At 41.2% G+C, this 15,547-nt stretch overlaps 1 protein-coding gene across 2 annotated transcripts; it reads left to right on the forward strand.

Annotated features, from left to right (window-relative positions):
* The first annotated feature begins 589 nt into the window (after positions 1-589).
* On the forward strand, positions 590-9,104 carry LOC307270549 (uncharacterized protein). Of its 2 annotated transcripts, none has more exons than XM_080054429.1 (4): positions 590-707; positions 2,978-3,087; positions 5,119-5,466; positions 5,892-9,104. In XM_080054429.1, exons 3-4 carry the CDS (start codon positions 5,223-5,225, stop codon positions 7,307-7,309), a joined length of 1,662 nt encoding a protein of 553 aa, XP_079910555.1. In that variant the 5' UTR covers positions 590-707; positions 2,978-3,087; positions 5,119-5,222; the 3' UTR covers positions 7,310-9,104. The 2 variants fall into 2 exon arrangements, with proteins under 2 accessions (XP_079910555.1, XP_079910556.1); XM_080054430.1 differs by having other exon boundaries at positions 5,119-5,268.
* Positions 9,105-15,547: the final 6,443 nt, after the last annotated feature.

Here is a 15,547-nt window from a genome sequence, read left to right on the forward strand (position 1 = left end):
CACACACACACACACACACACACACACACACACACACACACACACACACACACACACACACACACACACACACACACACACACACACTAGGAATGTACACGAGTACATGTCTGTGTGCACCTGTAGCCGCTTAGTAAATCACAACCATTTATAACTCAATATTGATCATATGCATCATAACATGACATGAAACAACTTAATACGGGAATTATCTATGAAAACTCTACGTAGGAAAAACAGGGCTTTTTCTATTAGGTAAAAAAAAACAATAAACGAAAACCTTTATTTTTCTTATTCTTTTTTTTAAATGACTTCAACGTGTTCTGGAAAAACGCATTAATTAATTTCAAATCAGAAATGACACAAACTACCTATACACACACACACACACACACACACACACACACACACACACACACACACACACACACACACACACACACACACACACACGGTCATGTCCTCAGAACAGGTGGAACAAGAAAGAGAAAGAGGAAAAAGGAGGTCCATATATGGGCGTTATGGGCAGAGCTAAGTGGTTGGTGGTGATAAAAGCATGCACTTGAACTAAACAGTCATTACTACACGACACTACAGCCTGGGGACAAGCAGCCATATTGACTTCACCTTTCTTCCCCGTGGCGTTCTCTCTGTCTGTCTACCTGCTGTACTGTCTGCCGCTCATTCTACTGGACCTGCTCTACCAGGTATGTTTCAGTGCGGGACTGTTCACCTGTTTATTGTTTATGTAGATCAGGGCTATAACTTTGACTGTTCCAGCGTTGTTAGAAAGATTTTTTTTTTTTTTTTATAAAAAGAATGGCAATTTCTAACTAATTACGTGTAAATTTGCATCTCTTTAAGAAAAAAAAAAAGATGTAATTTTCTAAATATAAAAAATACTCTTTACAGGGTCGTAAAAATGCATTTTCAACATGTTTTTAAGAAGAAAATGTCTCATAAATCAGACAATGCAACTATAATGACTATTGTTTGACTGTTTATTTGAACAATATTCTGATCGTTCATATTGAAAGAATTAGTCAACTGAATGGATCATGAATCACACATTAACTTAAAGGCTCTTATTCAGCCGTCGGCCATTTTAGCTTCAAGCAATAAAACTATAAAGACAAATAAAACAATAACGACAGAAAGGATTAACACGACATATTAACTTGTTTTATACTGTTTTGTTTTGCCATTTCAGTCTCTAGTCTCCCCCTCTCTCTCTCTCTGTCTGTCACTCTCTCTCTCTGTGTCTCTCTCTCTCTCTGTCTGTCACTCTCTCCCTCTCTGTCTGTCTGTCACTCTCTCTCTCTCTGTCTGTCACTCTCTCCCTGTCTGTCACTCTCTCTCTCTCTCTCTCTCTCTCTGTCTGTCACTCTCTCTCTCTCTCTCTGTCACTCTCTCTCTCTCTCTGTCTGTCACTCTCTCTCTCTCTCCCTCTCTCTCTCTATCTCTCACTCTCTCTCTTACCTTTTGCACTATTCAGAATGTATTAATGGTAAATATTACTTATTTTATCTGATCTTATTTTATCCTTTTGTTCCTATTGCACCGTCGGTCGGAGAGAAACGTAATTGAGATTCCTCTGTCTGTCTGTGTGTGTGTGTGTGTGTGTGTGTGTGTGTGTGTGTGTGTGTGTGTGTGTGTGTGTGTGTGTGTGTGTGTGTGTGTGTGTGTGTGTGTGTGTGTGTTACCTGGGTCTGCTGTGAAGAGGACTGAGACTCTATGGAGGGGATGGGGGGGGGGGGGGTCTAACCACTACACCATTAGCGACCTGCAAATTAGAGAGAGAGACAGTACTACGTTAACAGAGACACTCACTCACTCACACAAGAACACGCACACACACATACACTCACTCACACACACAGACACATGCATGGACGCACACAGAGACACCCACACGCACACACAGACATACACACACACACACACACACACATACACACATGCATGGACACACACACACACACACAGACATACACACACACATCCACACACACACGCACACACACACATACCTGCAAACTGCGTCACAAACCTGTTCACTGAAAGACTTATCAGAATTATTTTTAGTTCAGAGGCGTTCCCAAACCACAGACCAATCAAAAGGGACTTTACATATTTCATAACCGCGATGAATAGAGCTCACCTGTGTGTTTCAGAGAAGGGACTTTCTCACCCTCCCTCTCTCTCTTTCTTGTTCCACCTGTTCTGAGGACATGACCGTGTGTGTGTGTGTGTGTGTGTGTGTGTGTGTGTGTGTGTGTGTGTGTGTGTGTGTGTGTGTGTGTGTGTGTGCGTGTGTGTGTGTGTGTGTGTGTGTGTGTGTGTCTGTGTGTGTGTGTGCTACAGGTGCACACAGACATGTAGACGTGTACATTCCTAGTGTTCAGAGCGTCAGTGTGAGTTGGTAGGATACACCCAGACCGGTTTGTTCTCTTTATCAAGAACCAAATAGAATGATTCATCAACTCTAGCGCCCCCTTTGGACTAAAGCGGTAGTGTTTTTACCACGCCAGCTGTTGTTCCTGGGTGAGAGTACCCATGACAAAGGCATTAAGAAAAACTATATAAAAATAGCATTCTTTGCACTGATGGTCTCGTTTGCTGTTACTGAGGAAAAATGAGACTGTTTCAGAATTCAGAAATATGTTGTATTGTGTAATGTTTTATTGTCACTTTTTGACCATAGTGTGTGTGTGTGTGTGTGTGTGTGTGTGTGTGTGTGTGTGTGTGTGTGTGTGTGTGTGTGTGTGTGTGTGTGTGTGTGTGTGTGCGTGTGTGTGTGTGTGTGTGTGTGGAACATATTGTAGAAATTGACAAGGCGATTTTGGCTTTGCTGCTGATTGTACTTCTACTGATACAACAGATGTTTAAACTGTTTGTCTTTCTTGATGCTCTTTCGTGCGCTGCTGCCTTGTTTTAACGCCCTACAATCATGTGATCTTCATTTTCTCCATCACAGTCATTTACCTGAGACCGGTTTACCTGTCCTCTGAGGCCCCGCCCCTCTCTCACCTGTCTGCCAGGTGTTAGTCTGTCTACTGTTTGAAATGGATTCTGCTGCATCACAAGGTCAGTAAAACAAACGCACCTTTTTAGGCAATTAACCATTATTGATCATGATTATTTTGATAAGTTATGAAGCACTTTTTTTATTATTAATTTACTGAAATCTTCTGATGTTTTTATGATTTTTGGTAAAACTTTATTTGAAGGGGTATGTATAAGACTGTCATTGCACTGTCTTATACCACAGTCTGTGTGAATCCTCTATTCTGATTGGCTGGAGAACATTCCATAGGTGTGGATTAACCCCTGATGTATGGACACCTAGATGGAACTGTTTACATTCTGTCCACTTTAATGCGTCGCCGCTGATTAAACTGTGTTGATAAGGGATTTATAAAGCCTAACATATCCTGCCGTGCAATAGCCTCTGGACACCACAGGATGGCGCTCGTAACACAAGAACTGTAGTAACGATAGTAGTAAAATAAAGTGGCTAAACTTAATGTCCTCTGGCTAAACGTCAATGGTGGTCTCGTTAAAAAGGTGAGTAAGACCCCTGTTTAATTTGAAAAAGGTTTGTAACTGAGTTTACATGTATTTAGCCACCAAAGCCCGGCTGCACTGTCTATCTGGACACAGGCTACTGCTGTCAGTCAGTCACTGCCTCACGTAACTTCTGGCTGTAGCCCGTAATACACATGTTCGCCAGTCATATTCTCCGTGAAATGCGTTATTTATTTTGGGGGAAATGCTTTGTTAGCTCGGTGGAACTGTTGTTAAACATGTTGGGTGATTACATTTAATGTTTGTACAGCGTGCGCAATGTTTTCTGACTTTGTATATTGCTAGCATAACAGTAGCTCTGTGGCTAACAGCTGCCGCAGTCTCCCGTTGCACTTGCTCGTATCCTTGGTCCGACTTCCCAGTACAATTTGAACGCACCGTTAAAGCCAAATTCTGTCGTTGCCAGGTCGTATCCTTGGTAGTTCCTATTGACTGGAGTACTGAACTACGTTTTCATTACATAAGAACCTTATGGGTTTGCGATGGGTATTCCAGTTATTATATGAGGTCTCAGGTGTTGCTATGGAAACAAGTTGTTATTGGTTCGAAAACAATCTAATTTGATCGCAAAAAGGCATGAAAACATAAATGAGTGGCCTAATTATTATTTTTATTAGTAGGTGACTATGGTATAAGCGGGTTAATGCCCTTCGAGGTGTCCATGTATCATGGATTAATGGACACCGTGGAGGCGAGAACTGTCCGACGCGCAGCGGAGGACAGTTGCCTTCACGATCATTCGGTCAATTATGTCACGTTTAATGCAACATTTACATTGTATGAGATATCTTTGTTATGACAACTTGACATAAGCTGAGACAAAATATCTTGTCCATGTCATGGTTATGTCGACATTAACCAATAACATGACCTGTCATAAACATGTCATAGTAGGCTAATCGCTATAAAGAGCTCTTATTTATTTTATCTCTTTATTTTTAATTGTTTTAGTTTTACAGTCTGTAGTGTTTTCTCTCTGATGATGGCGTTTCCTCAGCGCAGTTTCCTTCCTGTTTTTAATGAATTTCTTGTTTTGGGGTATGGATGGGTGGGAGGGGGAATGTGTTTGCATGTATGCATATCTCTGGGTGGGGGATGTGGGGGGGGGGGGGGAGTTGTATTAAGCACTTTGTGTTACATTTGATTGTATGAAAAGTGCTATATAAATAAAGTTTGAGTTTGATTGAAAGCATTATTATGGCTTTATACAGCAGACAACATGCTCCCTCTCATGTGCTATTGCTTAATTGTTCCAGAGGTGGTGAGGAGCAGTAGGGATTCAGATTACTTGACACTATACTGTAGAGTGTTTGTGAGTGTGTATGTGAGCAAGTACATTTGGTACGGCTAAGTATGGTGACCCTGCTTACCATTTATTTATTTATTTTGTATTGTACTTATTTATCTATTTTCTTCTTTTCGTTTTTCTATATTAGTGTACTACATGTTCAAGTGAGTGGGGCGGGTGGGATATTTTATCTGATCTTACTAACGCCTTACAATCATGTGATCCTCTCCTCTCCCTCACAGTCATTACCTGAGACCGGTTTACCTGTCCTCTGAGGCCCCGCCCCTAGCTCACCTGTGTGCCAGGTGTTAGTCTGTCTGCTGCTGTTTGACTGACAGACCTTCAAATGGCAGCTGCTCCTCCAGAAGGTTCCCTGGCTGCTCCTCCAGAAGGTTCCCTGGCTGCTCCTCCAGAAGGTTCCCTGGCTGCTCCTCCAGAAGGTTCCCTGGCTGCTCCTCCAGAAGGTTCCCTGGCTGCTCCTCCAGAAGGTTCCCTGGCTGCTCCTCCAGAAGGTTCCCTGGCTGCTCCTCCAGAAGGTTCCCTGGCTGCTCCTCCAGAAGGTTCCCTGGCTGTACCGCAACTTCCACAAGGTCAGTAAAAATTTACCATTATTATGATTATTTTGATAAATTATGAGGTACTTTTTTTTCTTATTATTAAACTTAAATCTTAGGATGTTTTAAGATTGTTTAACTTATAGATATCATCATCAGCTTTTGCGGGTCTCTTGTCTGTGATGAATGTGTTTTGTTGTGTATTATCTTTATTTTGTTCTGAGCTGCATTTTATACAGTACATAGGGACAGCCGGCGCAAAGTGGTTTTACCTGATCATGTCTACGGGACCTGAGATGGTTCATTTGGACGTTTAGTGATTTCTGTAGGTGACTGAATAACTTGTGCGTGTGTGCGCAGTGTGTGTATGATGCAATTATGAGAAGCCTGTAAGTGCGTAACATGCTGCATTCCAAACATTGAAACCAAAATACTCAATGTCAAACTGTTTACATTTTCAGATCCAGACCTGGGATGTGGGAAATGTGCCCTCATTCACATCCAAACAATCAACAAGACCACAGCCAGTGGCCTCCGTAAACTAATCATCGTCAACAAGCTGGACTTTCTTCTGATCACTAAGATCTGGCAAATACCCAATAACGATTCATCTCTCAAACGAACAACCCCCGACGGATACAAATACCAGTACAAACCGTCAGGTGGCCTCGCTGTTATACACAATAAGGATTTCAGGTTCACAGAACTCACTTTTCCCCCAGTAGAATCCTTTGAATTACTCGCTTTCAAAGCCATCTGCACAACTGTACTCCTCATTTACAGGCCACCTGAACCTATACCTCCCAATGACTCATATGGCAAGTTCTTAGTAGATTTGACAGAACTCCTCACAAAAGCCTCATCCCCCTCTACATATCTGCTCATACTCGGTGACTTTAATAACATCCTGGACTCAGAACAAAGGCTCGAATCTGACTTCACATATCTACTGGAAAAATTTTCTCTGACCCATCATGTCACCTCCCGCGCTCACCTTGTGTGTTGCTCAAACCTGCCGGTAGGCAATGTCGGGGAAGGATCAAGGTGGCCCAACCTCTACATAGAACATCCTCCCCTGTTTGATGAATTCATCATGTTCACCATCCCTCCCCCCAGCCCAGCTGATGATCTCACAGACCAGATCAACTCCCTCTTCCTGGAAACCAAGAGCATTCCTCTGCTGCCCACCATCCTGCTATCCAACGTGCAGTCTATCAAGAACAAGATGGACAAGCTGAGAGCTTGGGTCAAACCCAACCAGAAAATCAGGGAACCCGACCTTGTAGCGATCACTGAAACGTGGCTCAAGAAAACTGACCAGGATGACTACAGCATAACTGGGTTTAGCGGCCCCTTTCGGCAGGACCGGTCACAAAAAATGTCGGGGATGAGTCGAGGTGGAGGAGTGTGTTTTTATGTAAACGAGCAGTACTGCCAGGACGTCGTTATCACGTCTTGGGCAAAGCTCTGCAATCGTGATATTGAACTCTTGACCATCTCACTGCGCCCTGATGACAAAAAGTCGATACTTTTCTTCACGGTTGTTTACATTCATCCGGGAGCCAAACCAGCCAACCTAGCCAAGGCGGGACAGATCATCGATACCCTCACTGACCGACTCAACAAAATCTACCCGGATGCCCCCAAGTTCGTCCTTGGAGATTTTAACCAGTGTAGAGATATCCACGGATACACTCTGAAGACTTATGACCAATATGGCACTTTTGCTACAACTCAAAACACAACACAAACCCCCGTAGATCGGTGTTATGGATCTGTGAGAGGCGCTTATGAGTCTGAACTCAAGCCCGGCCTCGGGGGGTCAACCCATAAAAGCCTGTATTTGACGCCCAAACCTCATTCAGGAGCCTCGAGTTAGGTGAGAGGGGACAGTGCCTCGAGTGAGGACAGTGTCTCAACTCTCCAGGCATATCCAAATTAGGCTGCTACCTAGGGGGCAAAGTGATTTTATGGGCATGGAATGTTGTGAAAGGTTGTTCACCAGAAATGATATCTAGAACCTTCAAGGATGACAATATGTTGTAAAAATGCTATAAGGATTTGTACTCTGGCTTGATCCAATATCTAGATTTTTGGTTTTTAAAGAGATGCAAATGTGTGCATAATTTGTGAAATATGCCACATTTGCGTATATATTAAAATATTTGGGATTATTTTAGAAAAAAACCTCAATACAAAAAATTATTGTGTTAATGTCAGTAATCCACTGGCAAAGTTTCATGATATCTATAAGTAAAAATAAATATCAATTATACCCTCACATTAAACCATGGTTCTGATTTTCTATTTCGGCCCCCTGTAGCTTTCCAGCAGGGAGTTGACCAGGTTGTCCACCCAGGTTGTGATCCTTGAAGGTCCTAGATATAATTTCTGGTGAACGACCTTTTACAACAGCCCATGTCTGTTTTCAGAAAAAAGTGAGTTTTGCCCCCTGGGTATGTTTTGCCCCTGGAGCAGTTTGGGGTTAAGTGTCTTGCTCAAGGACACAACGGTAGAGATGGTGGGCAGTGCGGCACCGTAGATGTAATACTACATTTTAAAAGCACAGGGACTGGGATTGCTTTTTTATCTATTTTTTTAAACTTCTGACAATATTGATGAACTTTTGACATGGTGTGTCTGTTACAGATTAGAACACTGGGAGGGGCTCTCAGAAAGTAGTTTTGTGTCTGTTGGAAACTGTGTCTGAGCAGGGGTCCACTTTATGTAACTTTATTGTTTATGTTTTGGACGGTGATGGTAATATATCATGACATCACTTCTCTGTGTATCCTATAGTGTGTGAGGAGTATCCTGGATGTTCTCTTTAATTATGTAAATAGTGAAACACACCATGACTCAATCAGCTGTTTATATAGTGAGTGATTAAACCTATATTGGGGAAAAGGGACATGCAATATTCCTAGAACTGATTTTTTTTAATTTTTTTTATTATTAGTTTATTTCAGGGACATTGCACACTAATCAACATTCAAAATGTAAGTGAGCCAGAGTAATAATAATACAGTTGAAAGAAGTGTCCTTATATGTTTTGCTTAACATTTACCTTTAGTTTAAACAACGTCCTTAGAAACATGTAAAGTAGAGTACGCCATTAGTTTTTTTTTGTCTTTTGTTTTTGTGTTCATTTTCTCAGTTGTGTGTTTGTGTTCTTTAACAAAAAAAAACAAAAAAACAAAAAGTATAAAAAAAGAAAAAAGTGACAATAACATGTGAGGGTAACTATGAAAATAATGTTTTTTTTTAAAGATTTTTTTGGGCATTTTTATGCTTTATTGATAGTGTAGAGACAGAGTTGAAATGGGGCAGAGAGGGGAGTGACATGCAGAGAACGACCGCGGGCTGGAATCGAACCCGGGTCGGCTGCTGGCCGAGGCCCATGGGGGGGACGCCCTACCAACTGAGCTAAGGGCCCCCCTTATGAAAATAATGTTTGTTTGTATTGTTATATGGGAGATTGGTAATTTGTATTATTTCCTACTGTCTTCTGATACTGGTAGAAGCTGGAGAGAAACAGCTTTATGTTTTATTCTGTAAATAAATTCTCAGGGAAATGACAATGAAGGAAATCTTGAATTGTGATAATATCCACAACAAGCAATTTGACACATTTTGGTTTATATGAAATGAAGGTTTGAATCACTGATCAGAGAATAAACTTAATTAATCAAAGTTTCCTGTTTCTCTGTCATTATTGATTTGTTTGAATTTGAAGGCAGATGACCTCTAGGGTCAGTAAGTGGCTCGAATAAGACAAAACTCCCTCTCTGCTTTATGTGTGTGTGTGTGTGTGTGTGTGTGTGTGTGTGTGTGTGTGTGTGTGTGTGTGTGTGTGTGTGTGTGTGTGTGTGTGTGTGTGTGTGTGTGTGTGTGTGTGTGTGTGTGTGTGTGTGAGTGTGAGTGTGTGAGTGTGTTTGTGTGTAAGACTGAACTAAAGAATGTGATAAAACGTGTAAAAAGTTAAAATGTGGAACTTCCCACTGACAAGAGACGATGGGCCGATTAAAGATGGAGTCAGTGATTCTGGAGAACGCTTGTTGTCAAAATCAGTGAATATCTCCTCATGATCCACTACCTGTCTGTACTGTGTGAATATCTCCTCATGATCCGCTACCTGTCTGTACTGTGTGTGTGTGTGTGTGTGTGTGTGTGTGTGTGTGTGTGTGTGTGTGTGTGTGTGTGTGTGTGTGTGTGTGTGTGTACTGTGTGCTGAAAGAATGCCTAGGTTCTGTAAACTGGTATATTAACAGAGAGGGCCCACCATAGCTAGCTACATGCCCGTTTACAGAGCCTAGACTGGGTATTTATTCTCAGGGCATGCCGCACACACACACACTCAGTACAGACAGGTAGTGGATCATGAGGAGATATTCACACAGTACAGACAGGTAGTGGATCATGAGGAGATATTCACACAGTACAGACAGGTAGTGGATCATGAGGAGATATTCACTCAGTACAGACAGGTAGTGGATCATGAGGAGATATTCACACAGTACAGACAGGTAGTGGATCATGAGGAGATATTCACTCAGTACAGACAGGTAGTGGATCATGAGGAGATATTCACACAGTACAGACAGGTAGTGAATCATGAGGAGATATTCACACAGTACAGACAGGTAGTGGATCATGAGGAGATATTCACACAGTACAGACAGGTAGTGGATCATGAGGAGATATTCACACAGTACAGACAGGTAGTGGATCATGAGGAGATATTCACACAGTACAGACAGGTAGTGGATCATGAGGAGATATTCACTGATTTTTACATCAAGCTCCAGAATCACTGACTCATGTGAAACAGTCTCTACTGTAAGAATCTAAATGAGTCATTTCTGCAATGAAGAACATTAGATCCCAGAACAATAACAATTGCCTATTGTACTCTCAGTTACACTTTAACTTCAAAGTGTTATTGTCATGTGCACAATAAGAAACATGTTCTCAGTCACACTCTCTCTCTGTGTCTCTCTCTTTCTCTCTCTCTCTGTCTGTGTGTGTGTCTCTCTCTCTCTCTGTGTGTCTCTGTGTGTGTCTCTCTCTCTCTGCCTCTCTCTGGAGCTGCTTTGTTATGATCATGTGTTCCCTTTTTAAACAGTGTAGTGTGGATATGAGGGGACTGGAACGCAGGGTTGATTAATACAGTCAGACAGCGACCCCCGCAGGCCAATGGCCGTCACTACAGGAATAACACAGACACTTTCTCTCTCCCTCACACACACACACACACACACACTGTCTCACTCACACACACAAACACACACACTCTCTCTCTCACACACACACACACACACACACACACACACACACTGTCTCACTCACACACACAAACACACACACACTGTCTCACTGACACACACACACACACACACACACACTGTCTCACTCACACACACAAACACACACACACACTGTCTCACTGACACACGCAAACACACACACTGTCTCACTCACACACACACACACCCCCTCCCTTAGGGTCAAAACGTGACAATAAAACATGCAGAGCAAGCAATGTGACAAATAATGCTTCTATTACACTTCACACTTAACAGCAACTGTAAGTTCCTCAGAGCTAATTTAAGAACTACTTTACTTACTGCTACTTTATTATCTTATTTTATCTGAAACAACCCAGCTTGTTTATGAGGTCATGTCGTCAGAAATGCAAAAGGTGGTTACATACTCACTCACTCACTCACTCACTCACTCACTCACACACACTGAGACAGACACACACACACTCACTCACACACACACACTGAGACAGACACAGTCACTCACTCACTCACTCACTCACTCACACACACTGAGACAGACACACACACACTCACTCACACACACACACTGAGACAGACACAGTCACTCACTCACTCACTCACTCACTCACTCACTCACTCACTCACTCACTCACTCACTCACTCACTCACTCACACACAGGTGGAACAACATAGAGAAAAGGGGGAAGCTGATTAAATAAATGGCACAATGCCCCTCCCTGAAACTCACAGGTCTATTCATCATGGTTATTAAATTAAAATAAAAGTCAATAACTTTTAATTGGTGCACCTGTACAATAAAAATAATTTTGATAAGTCTTTCAGTAAACAGGTCCGTGAGGCAGTCTGCAGTTATGTGTGTGTTTTTCTCTGCGTGACTGTATGTGTGTGTGTGTGTGTGTGTGTGTGTGTGTGTGGATGTCTGTGTGTGTGTGTGTGTGTGTGTGTGTGTGTCTGAGACTGTGTCTATGTGTGTGTGTGTGTGTTTTGCATATGTATTTGTACGCATGTGTGTGTGTTTTGCATACTGTCCTCGCATGTGTATGTATGTGTGCGTCTGTGTGTGTATTTTTTTTATAAAGAACACAAACACACAAATAAAAAAGACAAAATAAAACAAACGACTAACATGGTGTACTCTACTTAACTAGGCCTACATACTAAAGCTGCTGGTTTGCATAGTGTGTGTCTGTGTCTGTGTCTGTGTGTGTGTGTGTGTGTGTGTGTGTGTGTGTGTGTGTGTGTGTGTGTGTGTGTGTGTCTGTGTCTGTGTGTGTGTGTGTGTGTGTGTGTTTTGCATACTGCACAGTTCAATAGGAAGTATTAGGACAAGCCCTCATATTAAGTGCACCTTACTTCCCGGTGTTGTTCACTCTGTCTGTCTGCTGTACTGTCTGCCGCTCATTCTACTGGACCTGCTCTACCAGGTATGTTTGACTGTTTGACTGTTTACCTGTTTGTTTATTTAGATCAGGGCTACAACTTTAACTCTCCCTGCGTTCCAATCCCGAACAACATAGAGAAAAAGGGGAAGTTGATTAAATAAATGGCACAATGCCCCTCCCTGAAACTCACAGCTCTATTCATCATGGTTATTAAATTAAATTAAAAGTCAATAACTTTTAATTGGTCGGGGCACACCTGTACAATAAAAATAATTTTGATAAGTCTTTCAGTAAACAGGTCCATGAGGCAGTCTGCACTTATGTGTGTGTGTGTTTTCTCTGCGTGACTGTGTGTGTGTGTGTGTGTGTGTGGATGTCTGTGTGTGTGTGTGTGTGTGTGTGTGTGTGTGTGTGTGTGTGTGTGTGTGTGTGTGTGTCTGAGACTGTGCGTGTTTTGCATACTGTCCTCGCATGTGTATGTATATGTGCGTCTGTGTGTGGATTTTGTTTTATAAATAACACAAACACACAACTGAAAAAAGTGAACACAAATAAAAAAAGACTAAATAAAACAAACGACTAACATGGCGTACTCTACTTAACTAGGCATACATACTACATACTAAAGCTGCTGGTTTGCATAGTGTGTGTCTGTGTCTGTGTCTGTGTCTGTGTGTGTGTGTGTGTGTCTGTGTGTGTGTGTGTGTGTGTGTGTGTGTGTGTGTGTGTGTGTTTTGCATACTGCACAATTCAATAGGAAGAATTAGGACAAGCCTCCATATTAAGAGCACCTTACTTCCCTGTGTTGTTCACTCTCTCCGACTGCTGTACTGTCTGCCGCTCATTCTACTGGACCTGCTGTCTACCAGGTATGTTTGACTGTTTACCTGTTTGTTTATTTAGATCAGGGCTGGAACTTTGACTTTCCCTGCGTTCCAATCCCGAACAACATAGAGAAAAGGGGGAAGTTGATTAAATAAATGGCACAATGCCCCTCCCTGAAACTCACAGGTCTATTCATCATGGTTATTAAATTAAAATAAAAGTCAATACCTTTTAATTGGTCGGGGCACACCTGTACAATAAAAATCATTTTGATAAGTCTTTCAGTAAACAGGTCCGTGAGGCAGTCTGCAGTTATGTGTGTGTGTGTTTTCTCTGCGTGACTGTATGTGTGTGTGTGTGTGTGCTTGTGTGTATGTGTGTGTGGATGTCTGTGTGTGTGTGTGTGTGTAAGTGCGTACGCATGTGTGTATGTGTGTGTGTTTTGCATACTGTCCTCGCATGTGTGTGTGTGTGCGTCTGTGTGTGGATTTCTTTTATAAATAACACAAACACACAAATAAAAAAGACAAAATAAAACAAACGACTAACATGGCGTACTCTTAACAAGGCCTACATACTAAAGCTGCTGGTTTGCATAGTGTGTGTCTGTGTGTGTGTGTGTGTGTGTGTGTCTGTGTCTGTGTCTGTGTGTGTGTGTGTGTGTGTGTGTGTGTGTGTGTGTGTTTTGCATACTGCACAGTTCAATAGGAAGTTTTAGGACAAGCCTCCATATTAAGTGCACCTTACTTCCCGGTGTTGTTCACTCTGTCCGTCTCCCTGCTCTCTGTACTGTCTGACCTTCATTCTACTGGACCTGCTGTCTACCAGGTATGTTTGACTGTTTGACTGTTTACCTGTTTGTTTATTTAGATCAGGGCTATAACTTTAACTCTTCCTGCGTTCCAATCCCCATACTTCCATACTATTTAGTATGCCAGGAAAAGATTTAGGATGTTCCAATACATGCACGTCAATTGTAGTATGCTTAAAATTCATAAATTTGCCCCACTAACTCCAATAGCATTTTGTAGTATTCGTCTTTATTCTTGACATTTCTCGACAAAAATGAAAAAAAAATCTTCCTTATCTGATTTTTTTTCTCTCTCCTGTCTGTGGCCCTAAAACTCTTCTGTACTTTAGTATGTAGTGTAGTAAAAAGACTAAAACTCTTCTGTACTTTAGTATGTAGTGTAGTAAAAAGACTAAAACTATTCTGTACTTCAGTATGTAGTGTAGTGAAAAGACTAAAACTCTTCAGTACTTTAGTATGTAGTGTAGTAAAAAGACTAAAACTCTTCTGTACTTTAGTATGTAGTGTAGTAAAGAGTATGTGATTTGGAACGCAGGGTGAGTTTCAGTGTTGTGAAAATATATAAAAATTGGCAATTTCTAACTAATTATGTGAACATTTGCATCTCTTTAAAACGAAAAAAATCTAGATGTTATTTTATAGATATAAACAACACTATGTACAGGGTCGTAACAATGAATTTGAATTAATCAAAGAAAATGTCTCATAAATCAGACAGCTGCAACTATAACACCTATTGTTTGACTGTTTATTTGAACTTATTGTGTTAGACAAGTGATCACTAACAACACAGACAAAAGGGATATTTACTCTTTCTATACTGTTTTGTTTTGCTTTTCTTGTTGCACTATTCAGAATGTATTTATTGTAAATATTACTTATTTCATCTGATCTTACTAACGCCCTACAATCATGTGATCCTCTCCTCTCCCTCTCAGTCATTACCTGAGACCGGTTTACCTGTCCTCTGAGGCCCCGCCCCTAACTCACATGTGTGCCCAGGCGTTAGTCTGTCTGCTGCTGTTTGACTGACAGACCTCCAAATGGCCTCTCCTGCCCGACAACATCGGAGAAAGAAACGCATCCGTTCAGGTTATTATACACTATTCATCACGTTTATTTTAATAAATTATGAAGCACTTTTTTTTCTTATTAGACTGAAATATCAGGATGTTTTTTTTTGTTTTTTTTTATTTTTTACTTATAGATATCATGAACTTTTGCCAGTTTATTACTGACATTAAAAATATTGTTTTTTTTTAATTGCAATGTTTTCAGAAAAAATTTGACTCAATTTGCAAATTTGGTCACATTATTTACTAGGGCTGGGTATCGTCAAGGACTTCGCGATACGATACGTATCACGATACACTGGTCACGATACGATATATCACGATATATTGCGTATCTTGATATATCACGATATATATTGCGATATTCCATAAACAAGTTGCCTTGTCAAACATAACAGCACAATATATTGATAATTGCACAGACAAATGAAGTCAAAACTATTTCATTCACAACTTCCTTTACTATTTTTCTTACTTTTTTTGGGGTTTTGGCAAATTATCAAACACTGCTGCAGCTGCTTAACATCAAAATAATAAAATCCAATTCACTCCTGTACTAACTGTACAGGACACAATGAAAATTAAAACACATCAGTGTGCTTTTGTGACACAGTGAATCTTAAGTATTTTTATAAACAAAACGGATCTAACTTCAATAGTCAGTATCCTAGAGGCTCAGGCCTGACAGCAGACATGGGTTTGAATCTGACCCGTGGT

The sequence above is a fragment of the Ammodytes marinus genome, assembly GCF_949987685.1.
Source record: "Ammodytes marinus genome assembly, contig: scaffold_34, whole genome shotgun sequence".
NCBI lineage: Eukaryota > Metazoa > Chordata > Actinopteri > Uranoscopiformes > Ammodytidae > Ammodytes > Ammodytes marinus.

Excerpts from the sequence above, each read along its gene's own strand:
- LOC307270549 (XM_080054429.1), top strand. The coding sequence starts at position 5,223 with ATGGCAGCTGCTCCTCCAGAAGGTTCCCTGGCTGCTCCTCCAGAAGGT. Across the intron at positions 5,467-5,891 it reads TGTACCGCAACTTCCACAAG|ATCCAGACCTGGGATGTGGG; the intron begins GTCAGTAAAAAT and ends TTACATTTTCAG.